This window comes from Pteropus alecto, unplaced genomic scaffold (assembly GCF_000325575.1).
Source record: "Pteropus alecto unplaced genomic scaffold, ASM32557v1 scaffold76, whole genome shotgun sequence".
Taxonomy (NCBI): Eukaryota; Metazoa; Chordata; class Mammalia; order Chiroptera; family Pteropodidae; genus Pteropus; species Pteropus alecto.
Window position 1 is genome coordinate 30,023,295 of NW_006443138.1, and position 18,197 is coordinate 30,041,491.

At 52.0% G+C, this 18,197-nt stretch overlaps 2 protein-coding genes across 2 annotated transcripts in view; one reads left to right on the plus strand and one right to left on the minus strand.

Annotated features, from left to right (window-relative positions):
• CACNA2D4 (calcium voltage-gated channel auxiliary subunit alpha2delta 4) overlaps positions 1 to 18,197 on the minus strand; it is a 112,153-nt gene that overhangs the window by 27,522 nt on the left and 66,434 nt on the right. The window contains exon 26 of the mRNA XM_006923947.3: positions 17,288 to 17,368. Coding sequence (XP_006924009.2) covers positions 17,288 to 17,368 — 81 coding nt within the window. The remainder of the gene's footprint in view (positions 1 to 17,287; positions 17,369 to 18,197) is intronic.
• On the plus strand, positions 5,369 to 11,848 carry LRTM2 (leucine rich repeats and transmembrane domains 2). Its single transcript, XM_006923887.1, has 3 exons — positions 5,369 to 5,479; positions 8,012 to 8,602; positions 11,364 to 11,848. Exons 1-3 carry the CDS (start codon positions 5,413 to 5,415, stop codon positions 11,816 to 11,818), a joined length of 1,113 nt encoding a protein of 370 aa, XP_006923949.1. The 5' UTR covers positions 5,369 to 5,412; the 3' UTR covers positions 11,819 to 11,848.

Below are 18,197 nucleotides of genomic sequence, written 5' to 3' on the forward strand. Positions count from 1 at the left end.
CCGTAAGGTCCCCTCCACTTAGGGCTCAGCCCTGTCATTCAGGTCCCTCTCTGCCCTCCTGAGGTGGAGAGGACGCTGTCCTTGCAGCCCCAAGACATGGCTCCAATCTCAGCCCTGCTTCTCACTAGTCTGTGGCCTTCACCTCTCTGCAGAACAAAGGATGTGCAGAGGAGACTGCAAAGGCCCTTTCTGCTTCGAGGGTCTGTGAGTCGGGTGCTGACAGGGACCCTTGTCTCGAGACAGGGACCCTTGCCTTGACCAAAGGGAGATACCAGGGAGGGCACACACGACAGGACCAGCAAGCCGTCCCAGGGGTCAGAAACCCTCAGGTCAAGGTGCAGTAGGCTGTGTGGCTGGGATACTTGCCCTGGGGGGATGGATGTGTAGAAGCACCAGAGGAAGGGTGTAAGCACCCGGCCTGTGGTGGGTTTGTTGGCGTTTTCTAGCTGGTGTATGAGACCACTTCTGGGGCAGAGGCCAAGAGAGGTCAGGGCTCAGCACCATCCTAATCTGAGCGCCTGCAGAGAATGAGAGCAAGGCATTCTGCTCCTCACCTGGGGGCCGAGGTGAGGCACCCCCCCACCCCCACCAGAAGCAGATCCCACCCTCAGTCTCCAGGGGACGCCTCACCCACTCAGCTCGGCAGGAGCACGTGGAACCTTCTGCTCTTACTGCTGCCTCCTGTTCCATCACTACCTCCCCACCTCCGGCTTCTCTGCAGCTCCCAGCTCACCCTCCTCACCTCAGAACTCACCCTCCACCAGAAGGGTTTCAGAAAAGCCCCCTCCACTTCCCTGACCAGGTCTTGGCCTCCCAGGGGGGCTTTTCCCTGCTGCATCTGCGACATTTCTGGGCAGAGGGTGGCCATCGGGAGGACCCGGCTTGCATCTCAGTCCAGCAAGGCACAGTTTGCTTCTCCTTCAGGAAAAGGGGTAAGGATACCTGTCTCCTCAGCCCCAGTGAGAGGGTGAATGAGGAAACGCCTGTAGACTGTGCTGTGCAGTACAAATGAAAGGTCGTGTCTCCTTTTTCCTGCCTTTCCTTTCTATACCAGGAACCACCATGTGTCAGCAGATCAGGAACAGAACAGACCTAGAGGACTGTAAAGGCAGCTGAGTTAGCAGCTTTGTCGCAGACCATTTGGGCCCAAAGCTGCATTCTTCTATTACCTAACCTGTGGGATTTACTTAATTTCCCCTGCCTCAGTTTACCCCATTTACAAAATGGTGTTAATAGTAATACTAACCTCAGCGAGTTGTTATGAGGACTAAGAACCCCACACACAGGTGTTTGTGGCTATGATAATGGCTTCTCCCTATACAGAGGCTTCTGGAAGGAGGTTCCAATGTCAGTACCCTGCCCAGGTCACTGGCACTCCTTGGCTGGTACCGAGACTGACCAGCATGGCCTCCTGGGAGGTGCCCCGGTCTGCTGGGAGAGAAATGATCTAGTCCGGGGCTTCTTGAACTTAAATATGCATACAAACTGTCTGCATCTTGGTAAAATGCTGATTCTGATTCAGTTGGCCAGGGCGGGGCCCAAGATTCTGCATTTCTAAGATGTTTCTAGGTGAGCTCATGCTGCCAGTCCGTGGACCAAACTGAGTAGCAAAGGGTTGGCACACACAGCCCCGTATTTCTGGTTCTCAGGGGGTTCCCTACTTGACTGATTTTAGCTCCTCAGCCCCATCCTCCCATCCTGGTTCTCCCAGCAAAGCCCATTGAAGGAGGCCCAGGGTCCCTGCGGGGCCGCCCCTTTTCTCTCGTATCTGTCTCTGGGACTGGGACAAAAAGGTCCATGAGGACTGGCAGCAGGTCCGGCTTCCAGAGCCACAAGGCTGTGGGACTTCGAGCAGGACATTTTGTTGGCAGGACCCCCTGACTCTCTTTCCATCCCCCATTTTCTACCCTGGGTGGGGACTGCCCACCCAGATGGCGTTAATTTATTCCAGCAGCCGGCCAGCACCTGCCGAAGCAGCTGCTCTCCAAGCTTCCTAATGTAGGTCATCTCCTTCCTAATGAGGCTGGGTACTTCTGGGAGTGGGAAGGGAGTCTTCTGATTGAAGGTGTGCTGGTGGGCAGAGGGCTCAAGCCCATATCTCCCTAAGGGTCACTTCTCTGCTGCCCAAGGAGGCAGGGTCAGCTCTCCAGGGAACACAGGTCCCTCCATGGACCTGGGGGCCTTGTTTCTATCGCATTTCTCCAGAGATACCAGGGTCAACGTTGCAAGGTGCCACCTGTGTCTCTACATCTTGGCGACTTGCCTGGCTCGCTTCATACGTGACATCATTCAAGGCTGGGGATACGGCATCAGGACCTGCACTCGGGCCCACCATCTCCACTGAGTGCTGCTTACTGGTCAACTCCTTGGCTCACTTCTGCGGGGACACAGAGTCTGGGGAAGGTTGGAGGGGGTGGAATGGGAAACCTGCTTGAAAGAGGAGGCTCAGGTGGAAATAGGGCCTGGGCTCAAGTGAGGGGGGTTCTCTGCCACCTGCCTCCCTGCAGGAAACAGGATGGAGTGGGAGCAGAAGGCTGGATTGGGAACCCAGCTCTGTGTGGGTCTGAGCAGAGAACACATCCTGGGTTAGGGACAGCCTTGTAAGGGTTTGCTTTAGATCTTACTTCTAGACTGGAGGTATCCCTGTATACCTGTCTGCTGGGGGATTTGGGGAACTTCCAGGTGTCTTACTCTGCTGCCAGAATGTTGGATCTGAGGAGGGCTGGGGGGCCGCCAGCAGGGCGTACATGTGTGCACACGTGTGTGTGTTAGCACGTGCCTAACTGCATGACTCTCTGTGGGTTTGTGTTTGCATCACGTGCTGTGTTGGGAGCTCCAAGCACATGTCTGGGAGCCTGTGTGCACCCTGCTTTGTGCACACATAAGTGTCTTCCCACAGGGGCCATGCTGGGTGACAGTCACCAGGGAGTGGATGAGCAGCCAGGCTCAGAGGCTTGCGATTCTATCCCTGACTTACTGTGTGACCTTGGGCAAGTTGGCCATTGTCTCCTTGCCTTGGGTGTCCGCTGACCTGCCTAATATAGTGTGGGTGCTGTGAGCTCTTGGTATGAAGGTTCTTGCTGGTGTAGGACATTGTTCTGGGGGTCAGAGTCTGGGGGACAGAGAGGGTGTGCACCGCTGCCTGTGATGGAGGTCAGTGAAGGCTGTGTGTGTGAGCACACCCTGCAGTGAGCTCAATCATGATGGTCCACAGTCCTGGCGCAGGCTCGGGAATGCAGCCATGTGCTCAGGAATAGAGAAGTAGGCCCATGTGTGAGGTTTGTGGGATCGGGAAAGAGATTTCATAGGCCTGCGGCAAGCTGCTGGTGTTTCCTCACATCTATCATGGGTTCAAGTCCGAGTTGGGTGTATTCGCCTGAATTATCTTCTTAGGTAATTTGTGTACTTAATATAGTTAATGTTAATTCTCCTCCCTTAATTAGACTGATCCTCATAAATATTCCACCCATTAAGTATTACTGTCATCACTTTTAGAGCTAAGATAACTGAGGCCCAGAGAGTTTATGCTGTTTGTTTACGGTAGCACAGCTAGGGGATGACCTGACAGAGATTTGAACCCAGAGCCCTGCCTGACTGGGCGTCTGAGCCAGGATGGTGCTGGGGCCTGGCTCTAGGAGAGCAGCTGGAGAACAACACCTGAGCTACTCTGATCATCTCTCCCACGCCTCAGCCCAGGGCCTTGGGATCCATCCAGGAAGCAGTGTGGAGACTGGATGCTCCCCACACCCCACATCTGAGCCCCGTTGTTGAGACGCACTCTGCCAGCCCCTGCACGGCCTTCATAGCCTGGAGCCTTCCTGATGTGGCTGGGGGCTGGAGAGGAAAGACAAGCTGAGAGCAGACAGAGCCCCTCCCCTCCTCAGCAGGCTGCCCTTGCTGGGAGCACAGCTGAAGGTCCTTTGGGGGCTGCTGTGTTCTAAGTGGGTTCTGCCACCCTCTGGGAGACAGCTGTAACCAAAGGGGTGGGGGAGAGAGGCGATGAGAGACACCGGGAGCTGCAGCAGGACCCTAAATGCCTGAGGGAAACCCCGCTTCACCCAAGATTTCAGAGCTGAATGCGCTAGTTTTCCAGCAGCTCTTTCCACCTCCTCAGCTGTCTGCTTAACTCTGCCACTGGCTCCTCAGGCTCCCAGAATTAACCAGGCCTGTGGGAGGGGAAAGAGGGGCGCTGCAACCAGGAATCACCCAGGAGTGAATCAGGCAACCAAGGAAGGTCGGACTCCGGGAGCCAGCCAGGGGCGGAAAGCTGACAGGACGGTGCCTTTGGGAGCAGGAGGGGGCTGCGCCGTCGGCAGTCTCCCCTCCCTGCATCCCATTCTCCACCTTTCCCTGAGCCAGCTGCTGTGGCGACCACCACAGTCCCCTTTCACACCCTCTGATGGGAGGCTCTGGGCTCCATCTAAGGGCCCTTGGCCATATCCAGAAGGAAATGGGAACCAGAGGAGGGCTAGTGTCCCACTTACAGGTCATTGGGTTAAGGCAGGGAAGGTCCTCGAGACCCTAGAAAGGGTGAGTCCTCTCTGGAAGAGAAACCGGCTTCTGCACCCACCGTCCTGCTCCTTCTGGTCTACGATCTCACCCTCTCCTTTGTATCCCTGTCTCCTGCAGGAGCAGCTGCTGCAGCATGAACCCCTGAGCCAGTGAGTCTATTATAGACCGGCGGGCGGAAGACAAGCACTGGGACTCACTTCTCAGGCGAAGGTGGAGGGGGAGCAGGCAGAGTCTGCAGAGGGCCTGTCTGACCCAGCGGCAGAGTCTGCGGACGGCCTGCTCTCTGCCTCCTTGGGGGCCATGGTAAGAGCTGCAGCGGGACTATGAACAGTGTGGTCTGTGGCCTCACTCTGCTTACCTAGCAGAGATGTCTCTCAGTTTCCCCACTGTGAATGGAAAAGCTCAGACACAGAGGAGGTCATATAGATCTGAAAACATCTTAGAGATCAACATCCCAGAGAGGCAACAAGAGGCAGGGGGAGGCTGAGGGCAGGGACGTGGGGAGAGTCTGGGGCAATTCTTGCATTTCACAGTCCAGAGCTCAGCACTGGGCCTCAGATGGATGGCTCCTGGGGATGTCTGAGTCTGCCCCTCCATGCTACCTCTAGTCAACCCAAGCGAGGCTGAAGGTTTCCTGGCTTCTCTGACCACTCAGTCCTCTTCTGACCCGCACCCAGGAAGTTATAGCCGAGAACAAGAGAGGGAATGACAAGGAGTGTAAAGAGACACCGGGGCCCTCTCCCTAACCCCTGGCTGGATGGGCCTCAAATGCCTGCTTGCACTCAAGTCTCTCTCTCTCTCTCTCTCTCTCTCTCTCTCTCTCAGGACTGACAAGTAGCACATACCAAGGGGCTCCTCTGTCCCCAGAGGTTCAGGGCTGTGAGAGCTGAGGCATTCACCATGCTGGCACTGGGCAGTGGCCCCAAGCAGAGGACCAGGCTGGCCCTGCAGTGGAGGCAGATTTCCTGTGAGTACGGTAGGGTGGGGTAGGGGTCCGGGCAGTGGGGCAGGCTTGGCTCGCAGTGATGCATCTGGGCTGCAGGAAGGTCTGAGACAGATCTTCCCAGGAGACCCAAGGCCTGGCTTACTCTCTACTGGCATCTGTGTCAGCTAAAGAAATAGTCGCTACTGGGAGCCCTAGCAGTTAGATCAGGAGCTGGAGGCCATGACAGGTGGTTCTGTCTCCCTAAGTCGGTCTGTTCCTGAACTCAGGAAGTGCCCCCCACACCCCCAGCGGTCCTAGTGTGTATGAGCCCTGTTGCCCTAATGGTGAGCCTCCCTCTCGTCTTGCCTGGACCATCTGCTGACTGAACCTGGAGACCTCCCTTATGCCTCCACTTTCCCAGCTCTGAAATGGAAGGAACTAGTGGGTTCTTGGGATGTGGTGCTGGAAGGGACTTTAGGGATCAGCTTTAACCCTTTCTTCTGTGTGTGAGAAAACAAGGCCTCTCCATTTCCCATAAGGGAATTCATCATGAAACTTACAAAATTGTCAGGGTGAAAGGAGCCCGAGAATTGGTAAAGGGACAAGGTCAGTGAGGACTGGTTTGCCCCAGGCTATGTGGTAAGAGGTAAGAAACGGTCCTGAGGGACATTATTTTGTCTAACTTCTCGCCTTGCATGATCAGCCTTGTCATGCAGCTGCCCCACAACATAAACAGCCTGAATTATTCACCATGTGAGAGCGGCTGATTCCCAAGCAACTCAGATCCCCTTTCAACCTCATTCTAGAACCACTCTGCCCTTCACAACACAGGATTGTATTTTTGTCACTAGGGTTTTATGTCACTCCGAATTTCTTGGGGGTGGGGGAATAGTGGCCTCTAGTTATATGGAAATTTGGAGAGGGAAGCTGGATGAGTTGAATTTTTTTCTAAGGAAAGTAAAGTCTGAAGAATGTTGATTTTCAAATAGCATGGAGGGGGGCAGTGTGGGGCAGGCTGACCTGGCAGCAGGTGGGCTCAGAGGGGTGAGAGGGTTTGAAGTAGCAGCAGGTGCCCCTACATGGCCAGGAAGGGTCTCTGGTTGGCTCCCATGCCATGCTTGTGTTCATTTCCCCTCAAGGACAAAGAGGCTCAGGTGTCAGCCTTGCAGTGTGGCTTTCAGCTGTCATCGATCCTCCAGGCAGAGGAGGGATACAGCCCCATCGCGTTCCTTCCAATTCTGCCCTTTGGAACACCAGACAACTAGACACCTACCAGAACAGACTCAGACCATCCCATCTGTGCACCCAGGTTGGGGTGGCTGCAGCTTCTCTGGGTGGGGTCAACTGGGTCGTGGGCTTAGTCTGAATATTGCCATAATTTCTCTGGCTGGGGTCCTTCCTTTGGGCTTGGTGGGACTGACTGGATGCAGCTGAGCTATTTTGAGCTCATCCCTTTTCTCTTTCATAGTGAGCAGGCTTCTCTGATACTCAGGAGGACAGTTAAGGGGGTTCTGCAGTCACTCTTATCAAGGGCTGTTGGCCAATAGAATGAGCTGCATGTTGCGATTGTTCTCTGAGTACTCTCCCCACCCGCACCCTGCCAGCCCTTCTGCAGGCTGGGCCCAGTGCTTGCTACTCAGAAGGTCCTGGGCAAAACATGGGACCATGAAAGGTGTGCTGCTAAAGGATCTGTCTTGCAAAAATGCTGTCCTGCAGCCCTAAGAAACATGGGCATGGATGGCTTTAGAATGAGAATAAATATAAACTAGTCTTAGTCCCCATGATTCACAGTGGCTCAGGCTCAAGTATTCTTCAATATACAATTGGAATTGTGCATCTTATTCTCATCATTTGCACAGTGGCCTCTAGAGCGAACCCTGGGTGGGCTGGGCTCCCGCTGGTCCTCACACTAAGTTGCCAGCTCCATGTTGTATGCGGGACTCATGTAGATCTGACACACTAAGAGGTTGTAGGAGCAGTGTTGGAGTGTCCTTTTGTACACTCCTTCCACGCATGGCACATATTAGCTTAGCGAAGCTCCAGGTTGGGGGTGGGGCTGCAGAGGGGATGAAAGCATCAGTGTGGCCATTTTCTTTTGGAAAGGGAACCTTTCTCTTGGCAGTGACACTAGGAGAGGAACATGAGAGCAGTATTCTCTGACATCCTTATGTCCTTAATTTTGTCAACATCTGTGGTCAGTGGGGCCCAAGCTTCAAAGATCAACTGTGGAGGCCACATGAGTCGAGGCATCTCTGTGGACCAGCATTGCTTGTCCTCTGGACTCAGGCCTGCCATTCTGCAGGATCACACTCTAAGAGTGATTTCTTTGTTGGATGTGCTGTGAGGCAAGGAGCCCTGCTGATGCCGTGGGATGTCCATTAATACAGAAGAGCTTATCTTTTTATGTGGTCAATAAATGTTTGTGCATTGATTGTGGCTTGGATCAAAGGAGATAAAGCCAAGAGGCCATTATGATAGGAACTAGTGAGGAGGGAATCGAGGCAGGAGGCAGTAACCCCCGCCTGCCATTTTCTTTTCACCTGTCCGCCCACCCCCTATTCCCCGCCCCTCCAGGGATCACATGCTGGGTTACCCTGTATGCTGTGGAGGCCCTCTCTGCCTGCCCCTTTTCCTGTAAGTGTGACACTAGAAGCTTGGAGGTGGACTGCAGTGGCCTAGGCCTCACCATGGTGCCCCCGGATTTGCCGGCTGCCACCCGAACCCTCTTGCTCTTGAACAACAAGCTGAGTTCTCTGCCAAGCTGGGCTTTCGCCAATCTGTCCAGCCTGCAGAGATTGGACCTATCCAACAACTTCCTGGACCAGCTGCCTCGCTCCATTTTTGGGGACCTGACGAATCTGACAGAGCTGCAGCTGCGCAATAACAGCATCAGGACCCTGGACAGGGACCTGCTGCAGCACTCGCCCCTGCTCCGCCACCTGGATCTGTCCATCAATGGCCTGGCCCAGTTGCCTCCTGGCCTTTTTGACAGACTTCCAGCTCTACGCTCCCTATCACTGCGCTCCAACCGCCTGCAGAACCTGGACCGGCTGACATTTGAACCCCTAGTGAGCCTGCAGCTTCTGCAGGTTGGGGACAACCCCTGGGAGTGTGACTGTAACCTGCGTGATTTTAAGCACTGGATGGAGTGGTTCTCCTACCGAGGTGAGTACAGCCAGCCCTGCCTGGGTATGAGAAATTGGCAGGTCACCCCTAGCCCAACAGTTCCTGGAGGCTGGGCACTGACTCAGGATCGAGGTCAGGGAGACAAGAGGGTGGCCCCGGCCTTCCACTGGCCAGGCTGGAAGAGTCCCAGCCGACCTCCAAATGATCAGCGGGGCAGAAAGGCCCTGGTGCTGCTCTCCCACCTCCCCTGCTGCTCCCTTTTCTTCTCTGTGCCCCCCTCCCCACTGCCATCCCTTCTCTTCTCATGTCTTTCAGACAGACTCACTATAACTTGATCTCACTTTGGTGGGTTTCATGAGGGAACTTAAAAACACAGTATAATTTTTCTCTGTATCCCACTAGGTATGGCTCTGGGCTTCCTGAGCATGGGAGAAGGAAGAAGAAAAACCACCATTCTTCTTTTGAATATAGCAATCTCTTAAATATCCATAGTTTCAGGAGAGTGGAATATAGTTTAAATCCACAGATAAAACCAAATTTTTATTTTGATGATGATCTGAACCAACTCTCCCAAGAACTTTTGTTCTTTTAATAAGAAGCCAAATGGTTTAGGTCTTACTTTCTTTCCATTCCTCCTTTCATTAACTAGGAAAGTTCTGTAATGACCTATGGAATGATTAAGTGAAATGGAAAGGAAGGGCAAAGAAGTAAGTGCAGTGGCTAAAAGTGCCAGATCTGGGTTTGACTTGTGGCTCTTCTATTTACTAGCTGTGTGATCTTGAGAAAGTTGATTAACTTCTCTGTGGCAGGGCCCTCATCTGTTAAATGGGGTGAATAACAATATCTATCTCATAGAATAATTTTGAGGATTAAATAGGTAATACATGTAAAGTGTCTTAAAAGCACTCAGCATTAAATAAGTCCTTAATAAAACTTACTCATTTATTTGTTTATTTGCTAATAGTAGTCACGATATCAAATAAACTTAATAAGACACAATTTGGTGCTCAGCATGAGGTAGAAGCTTGATGAATATTTGCTGAATGAATCAATGTCAAAACTCTTTGTGAAAAGAATGCTAATGCTTTTCATCAAAGTCTCACTCCTTTCGTTTCATATCCAGCCACAATCTCAATTATTTGCATGATATTCTCATGTGTTAGTTATTAAAAACCTCTTCCACACTAAAAGTGCCATAAAATGTTAGTCACTATGATAATTTCTTCCATTTTTGTGAGTGAGGAAACAATAATTAATACTTGAACAGTTCCCAGTATAGAGCTATCTTTTCGTGTACGTTATCTATTTCAATCCTCATAGCTAATTGGGTTAGCCTTCTTATTTTACAGTCAAGAAAACTAAGAACCAGGAGCAATTACATACATTAAGTAATTTGCATGAGATGACATAGCCAGGATTCACCCTCAGGTCTTTGGAGCAGGAAGACAAGGTTGCTCCCATGTCAACACCCAGCTCCTGCCTACACAAAGGTGGCCCTGGACACAGTTCACTAGATCACCCAGGCAGTCAGAGGCACAAGGGAGCTAGAGGCTGAGTGTCTTCAGACCCAGACCAATGTGTTATCCTTAGGGAACATCCTCGCCCTTTCATATAGTCAACTGGAACTAAACTCTCAGAGCAAAAGAGCATTGAGTGGGAATGTATATTTTCAGAACTCTTCAATAATAGAGTTGTTTTCAACCTTGTACTCCTTAAAAAATCTTTAGCTGTTTTTATTGGCATCCTGAAAAAAGATTAATGTCTATTGTATGCAACGTCTGGGCTGGGAGAAGGAACTGGCAGTGAAGAGGTAACAGGAGCAGATTCCATTCTCAGAGGGTCTATTGCCTGCATATAGATTTCACTGGTAGCTGAAAGAGGGCCAAGATCTGATTCTGACTTCCCAAGGGGTGTTCAGGCAGCTCATTCTCCTTAGCTATCCTCTCTCTCACCCCACTGTGTTCTGCATCTCTATCCCCCCATTATGGAGTCTGGTTTCCCCATTATCATGGTGAATGTGTGCACCCGTCACTGCCCCACCTCCCACCCCCACCCCATTAGCAATGGCTCCTCACCTTTGCCCTCACTGGTCTTCAGGATTCCCCCCAAGATGCCTCTGTACTCAGGGATGCTGTGGGTGGGGTGCCAGTGAGGCCATTGTATAGCTCTAAAGAGGAAAAGGAAAACGTTCTTGCACAACCCTTTTTCTCTAAACTCCAGGTGCTCTTAGGCAACTGAAAGATCCTACATGGAAGAGTGGTGGCTTTTGGCTTTTGTCCTTTTTGGGGTAGGGAAGAGCCCTGGGAGATAAGATATCTGTTGAACATAGTGCCCCCGGTTTACGAATGGGTAGTAAGCAGGCAGATTTAGGGTCAAGGAGAGTAGCTGAACTGTAGTCTGGCAGGGCACTTTGCTCTCTCTTTACACTGACAACTCTTTCTGGAGCACCTCCACATGTCAGCATTGTCTCACCCCCATGGATGAGACACTTTGACTTTGGAGCTGGTAGGTGTGACAGAAATGGTTGTGTGCTTCTCTTTAAAGTGGGAACCATGACAATATCCACTGTACATGGTTTCTGCACGGATTAAATGATGTGATATATGTGCCTCACTGACCATGGTACTTGGCTCAATAGACACTAGTTTCCCTCCTCCTATCCATGTGATCCCGGGAGTGACTGCATTACTGATAGAAACCAGACCTTCTGGGTCTTCCATTTTGGGGACCTGGAGATGGGGAGAGGAATTCCAGCTTCTGAATGCCTGGTCAGCCCTTTCTTTTTTCTCTCCTGATGCAGGGGGGCGCCTGGACCAGCTTGCCTGCACCCTACCCAAGGAGCTGAGGGGGAAGGATATGCGCATGGTCCCCATGGAGATGTTCAACTATTGCTCCCAGTTGGAGGATGAGAATAGCTCAGCTGGGCTGGATAGTCCTGGGCCACCCTGTACCAAAGCCAGCCCAGAACCTGTGAAGCCCAAGCCAGGGGCCGAGCCCGAGCCAGAGCCCAGCACGGCCTGCCCCCAGAAGCAGAGGTATCGGCCAGTGAGTGTGCGTCGGGCCATTGGCACCGTGATTATTGCCGGGGTTGTCTGTGGCATCGTCTGCATCATGATGGTGGTAGCTGCTGCCTATGGCTGCATCTATGCCTCCCTCATGGCCAAGTACCACCGGGAGCTCAAGAAGCGCCAGCCCCTCATGGGGGACCCAGAGGGTGAGCATGAAGACCAGAAGCAGATCTCCTCTGTGGCATGAGAGCCCAGCCTAGGTAGGAAGGGCAGGGAGAGTGCATGAGGATTGCTTCAGGAAGGGCTGGCACATCCTCTGTTACAGTCCCCAACTCTACTTTCCTCCCAGCCCTCCAGCAAACCAGCCACAGTGTGAACTTCTCTGTCTCCATGGAAGCCGTTCCTCTCTGGGACACCAAATCTTTGGAACGCTTGGGGGATCTCCCTGAGCTTCTGGACATGTGTGCAAGTAGAGGCTTCTGGACTGAGCATTCCCGTTGCCCTTCCTGCCCTGGGTGCGGTCACAGCTAGGTGACTCTCCCTACCTCTTGCTTGATCCCCTTCACCTGCATCTAGGGGCTGAGGAGGAATTGATATGGGGGCTAGAGTCTATTTCTGTGATTCTCTTCTAAGCCAGGAAGATATTCTTAACCACCCTTTAGTGTGAAAGTTGGGTCCAGCCTTCAAGTGCTGGTACTAATGTGCAATCCCATCAAACCTATCATCTGAACCCAGCATTTAGAAACACAATGCTGTGATTATAATATTCCCTTGGCAGAAGCCATTATGTCCCTATATCTGCTAGAGACCACACCTACTACACTGCTCCTGGATTCACTAATTCACTCTGAAGCTCATAGCATCATCAGGGAAATCTCACACGCACGCGTGCACACACAGTTACATGGAGATAGAGGACATGAGGACTTAGGGAACAGAAATATGTTTCCCCCTTGGGTCTCTAGCCCTCAGACCACAGATCCTTCTGCTTTCTTACTGCAATCTTTTCAAGTCAACGAGGGGAGAAACCCAAACTGACAACACAGGATGCCTTCGAGATCCTCTAAAGTGGGCCAAGTGGATGTGCCTGCCTGTCACCATGGTAACCCTCTCACACCTGTCCTGCTGGGTTTTCCAGGGACAGCAGCCCAGAGACCTTGAAGCTGCAGCGTGTGTGATGGCAGCCTCCTGAGAGCCCAGCACTGCCTAAGTGCATCATCACTGCCAGGCCCTGTGGGGACATCCACCAATTCCATTCCCATAGCCTGCAGCCTAAGAATCATTACTCTGTACCTCTTACCCTTTCATCTTCAGCATCCCTGGGCCTGTGACCTCCGGTGGGGCCTGGGCCATGTTCTGTGCTTGGTGGCATCTTAGGAAAGCAGGTGGCCTTCGCTGAAGCTCACTGCTTGCCAACATCTCCCAAACAGACCCAGGAGCAGGGAAAGGACTGCCTCACTCTGCTCAGAAGCTTCAGTGAAGGGGCTCCCTTTCCCAGGGTTTGGTCTGCTCAGTCTGGCTTCCCAGAGTTTTTCATTGCACCTGGACGGAAGTCCCAACCAGAGCATGGCCCAGGGGTCCTGTCTGTTCTTTACCTGGAACCTACACCAATGGGGCAGAGTACTTGCTTGCAAGGCTGAGGCAGTGGCAGTGAGAAGAGGGCTGTGCTGGGTTTAAAGGTCACTTGGCCCCTTTGCTAGGTCTGCCCCTCCTCAGGAGTCTGATCTGGTGAGTATGAGGTCTCCCTCTGCTGGACACTGGTTTTCCCATGGTTCACTGAGGGGCAAGAGGCATCCTGGCTGGGTTCTGGTTCTAAGACAGGAGTCTCAATGGTGGACCAGAAATAGGCTGCCAGAACAAAGAGGCCCAGAGGAAGGACAGGAAAGGATGGGGCAGGCCCAGCTCACTTTGCACCCTTCTACCCTTGCACCTCATAGAGAAGGATGGTGGAAGGAAGAGGCCATTCTCAGTGGTGGGGGGTGGGAAGAGGGAGCCCCAGCACAGGCTGCTAAATGCCTTCCCTGAGGTGGAGGCAGTCTTCCTTCTTTTGGTTTGCCAGCTGAAACCAGATCTAGGGATGTCCTAAAGGGAAAGGGGGGGAGGGGTGGGCATTGTCAACGGTCTATCTTCATCCTGAGACAGAAGATTTTTAAAGGCAAAATTATATTTCTGGTTTGTTGTTTCAGAAGACCAATAAAGACTGTATTTTCCTATGTACTTCCTGGTTTCCTTAGGTGGGGAGGGGATGTGGGTGCTGGGGGAGTGGCTTCCTGCCCACTCACCTCCCAAGCAGATGTGCAAAGTACTGCTGGGTGTCACCCCAATGTCCAGAACTCTATAAGAGGTGGGAGCCTCCTGCCTGAGGCCTGGCCTTGGGAAGCCACCGGGAGAGAGTGGAGGGCCAAGTTCTGGATTAGAACAGATGATACAGCTGAGCATGGCAAGCTCACCCATGTGCTGGCCTGACAGCAGGATATGCGAGCCTCAGGCTGGTGGCTGTGAAGTGAAGAAGTGGAGGTGGAGACCCATCACTGTTCTGTGCCCTGGGGGTGCTCATTCACCCTAGCTTAGTGAACCTGCCCTGGCAGCCAAGGGCAGATGGGCTCATGAGTCAGGAAGGCATACATCTGCCCAGAGGACCCCACTGTGTAATAGCGGGCGGGGGAAGGCTCCCTAAGAGTGGGTAGGGGACTTCTCTGCTGACTGGGTTTCATCAGCTTGGGTGAGGTTAAGGGGTTTGCTGACATGAAAGAGGAGCCCATTTTACCTATTATCATCTTGCATTTTCAAGACCAACTTTAGAAACAGGCAGATGACATTCTGGGTTTACAGACAGGATCCCTTCAGTAGGTAGGGAATCAGGCTTACAGACTGGAGGGCTGGGGATGGGGGGACCAGGAGTAGAGATGAGTGAGAGTGAGGCCAGGGTCGCTAGTCCACCCAAAGCCCAAGTGACCCACCTCCAGGCCTGGACTAGCCTCTGGCTGACTGGGCCGGGCTATATGGTCTGTTGTCTTCAGAAACCAAAGTGGAATTTTCCCCTTCCCAGGAGGCTTCCTTCCGATGACACCCCAGTGAACTGGAGCAAACCCCAGGGAGAAGGGAATCCCTGGGGTCTCCATTCCTGGAGCTCGGCTGGGCTCCTGGCAGAACTGGGCTGTTCCTCTTTCTAGGTGGTGATTACTGTGGAGTGTTGCCCCCCTGTATCCATAACAGTTATGGCAGACCTGAGAACGAAGGCTTCCTTAAACCCCACTGCAGAAGCGGAGGACAAGGTCGTTCACAAGCCTGGCACAGGTCTGGGCAATGCACAGATACATTACTCAGGTCGTCGTCCTGAGTATGCATATGAGGCCTGATGGTGAGGCCCGTTCATACATGGGCGGAACTCTAAAGAGAGACACCTCGTGCAGCTCCAGACAGCAGGCCTAATGCGTGAAGGTCTCTGTCAGGGGCACATGTATATTGCAGAACATGTGTTAGAGAAACACACTTGCAGGTTATGGTGTCACCATCATTCTGTTTGGCAATGTTCCCCAACTAGGGCCTGGAGGGCGCGGAGGATTGGAGATAGATCCTGATAAAAGAGTTAGATTTCTAGAAATTTTGTATAAACAGCTTAGAGATAAAAACGATCCCTCATTCATCTGCCCGCCTGTATGAACACACGGCATAATATACACATTTCCTGACATGCAGCTGGCCTCTGTAGCTGGTCCGGGTGCCCTTTCCTCCTTGCTCAGAGCACAAAATTACACATGCAGCCTGCCCATCAGACACCATGCTCACCCAGCTCACATGCACATAGTGCCACCAGTTTCCAAGGGACAAAACTGCCAGGATCACAAATAAGCTGCCTACTATAATACACACATTTCCTGACATGCAGCTGGCCTCTGTAGCTGGTCCGGGTGCCCTTTCCTCCTTGCTCAGAGCACAAAATTACACATGCAGCCTGCCCATCAGACACCATGCTCACCCAGCTCACATGCACATAGTGCCACCAGTTTCCAAGGGACAAAACTGCCAGGATCACAAATAAGCTGCCTACTCTGCCTTGTACTGTAGGCCCCCACTAGTCCCAGGATCAGGGAGGCTGAGTCATAAGCCAGGGAGAGGAAATTACAAAAGGAGACCAGAAAAAAGTAATAATTGAAGTATAAGGTCTCCAGTGCCTCATCCTTTTCCTGTCACATCTATGAGCCCCAGAGCGTCAGAGGGATTGTCTACAGTGTGTTAAACCAGAGACACCAGGACACAGTTTCTATGGCAACCCCTCACGGCTCCAATTCAGCTCTGAGTTAAAAATGATATCAAATAATTGGAGAGTGCAGGAAAGCACAGCGAGCAGCCTGACCCCATGTCCCTTCTCTTTCCTAGACTTTCAGGTATGCAAGGGCTGGAAAGGCCCATATCATAGAGGGAGAAAAACAGGCACAGACTCAGGAGGGACCATAGAATGGTCTTTAGAGAGACAAGATTGTGGTCAAATCTTGGCCTAGAAATGGGTCTGGAATTAGCTTGCTATGGACTAAGAAAAAATGGACAGGGTGGCACGGGTTCCCTTCCAAATGCTATAGTGGTGCATCCTAAAGACTGTCCGTGATGCAAGTGTTTCCTAATACAGAAGTTGAGCAACATCAGACCAAGTCATTCTCCTCCACCTGCTATCCCAGAGCGGAAAGCAGCCCAAGAGTCTCAGTTAGGATGGCCCTGTGCCCTCCTTGAGACAGGAAGAGAGAGTCGGACCACCTGACCCCAGCCTGCTCCTCCATCCTCTTTGCCCTGAATTTCACCCTGGGGGAAGGAGGTGCACTGATCCTGCCTGCTCTGCCCTGCTCCAGCTTTGGAGTCCCCAGGGAAGCAGGACAGGTGCTTAATTCAAGGATGCATGATAGCTGATGCTCGAGTGCCCATTGGATCACACGACTTTTCAGAACACAGCTGGATCTGAGACATGGAAGCTGAAACCAGGATAAGGAGGCTTCATCACACGGGCCTGATAGCTCTCAGACAATGAGGCAGAAATTCCAAGGGCTTTTCTAGGCACCAAAAAACCACAAAGTCACTGGGTGTTCTCATTACATTTGGGGCAAATTGCAACACATGGTAGTGAATGCAGGGCTTAAAGAAAGGTGATTTGAGTTCAAATTCTAGCTGCATTAATTATTAGTTGTGAGACTTTGGGCAAATAACTTTTCTGTGCTTAGTTTCTTCATCTGTAAAATGCAGCCAAAAATCTTGGCTTCCCTGGATCACCCTAAAGACGGCATGAAAACGTGCATGGAAAGCAGACTCCTAAGTGCCTGGCACATGCTGAGAACACTTATTAAGGTCTAACTTTAGGATTTGAGTCACAGTCCAGTTTTTTCTTCAAAGGGGCACTAGACCCACAGGGTGGAAAGGGAAGAGGCATGCAGAAGTATGGAAAGGAGGTCTAAGTTGCAGTCTCTGACCTTCAGTAGATCTCTTAACCTATATGGACTTTATTTTACATACTTCCCAAATCCTTTTAGACCTAAGGTTTTACTCTTTTATAAACAAAATTACTTAGGGAGACCTCATTACCCTCAGTCCCACATTTCACCTGGGAAAACTTAGAGCTGAGGACTACACCCCAGACCATAGGCAGGGGCCCCCTGCTGTTACCATGTGCCTTATTCTAAACATTGACTCACAACTTCCTGGCCTCAGCAGCACAAAGGGCAGCTCCTACCTGCAGCAATGGCTGTCTTCTTATCCACTGTCACTGCCACAGCTGTGCTCGCTGTTACTACCACCGGCTCACCCGGACTTTCTAGGGAAACAAAAATTGCCAAGTCACTTTCTTAGCAGCCGGGGAAGAGCAGTGGTTGGGACAGGCTGAGAAGACAAGTATAAATACCAGGAGAGGACATTTCTTGAACAACTGAGGGGGCTGTTAGGGGAAGTTGTTGCTGTGACAACTGTGTTACCACCAACCACTGGTCTTGGCAGAGCGCTGGCTCCTTTCTGTGCAGATCTGAACCTGCCAGATAAATATGTTGTGGCCCCTGGCCACTCGGACAATGCAGTGCCACCAGATACTGAGTTTTCTTTGTCTCAGGGCAGCAAACCTGTCTGCTTGCTGCTGTCTCACTGGAACGCAGGGATGCTGCTGTGACTGTCCTTTTGGCATGTGTTCCACCGAGAAGACTTGTGTTGCATCAGACGATTCTTTCTAGCAGAAGGACAGGCTGCATTCCAGGATTCGGTGGTGGCTGATTCTGGATCGTCCTTCATCGGTCACATGAGTCAGGGTGACACTGACAGCCCCTTCAGGAAGCCAGACACCAGGGCTGCATCAGGCACAGAAAGCTGGCTGGCGTCTGACACGTCTGAGGCACTCCATAAATCTTGGTCATTGGTGGCCCCCCTGCCACCACCACTGTGTCCTTCAGTCATGTCTTTCACTCACTTTGCAGCTTGTTACCACACTTTTAGGGGGCTCTGCCAGGCTCCTGAAGGGCAGGAGTTGCTTTTCCACCTCTTTTAGGAGATCGGGTCAACGTAGGAGCAGGACATAGATGGCAGTTTCAGCTCTACATTAAAACAGAGCTTTCTGGCCCTGAACTCGTGCAGCCTAGTACATGACCTTGGGCTTCTTA

Excerpts from the sequence above, each read along its gene's own strand:
- LRTM2 (XM_006923887.1), top strand. The coding sequence starts at position 5,413 with ATGCTGGCACTGGGCAGTGGCCCCAAGCAGAGGACCAGGCTGGCCCTG. Across the intron at positions 5,480-8,011 it reads GCAGTGGAGGCAGATTTCCT|GGATCACATGCTGGGTTACC; the intron begins GTGAGTACGGTA and ends CCGCCCCTCCAG. Across the intron at positions 8,603-11,363 it reads GGAGTGGTTCTCCTACCGAG|GGGGGCGCCTGGACCAGCTT; the intron begins GTGAGTACAGCC and ends CTCCTGATGCAG.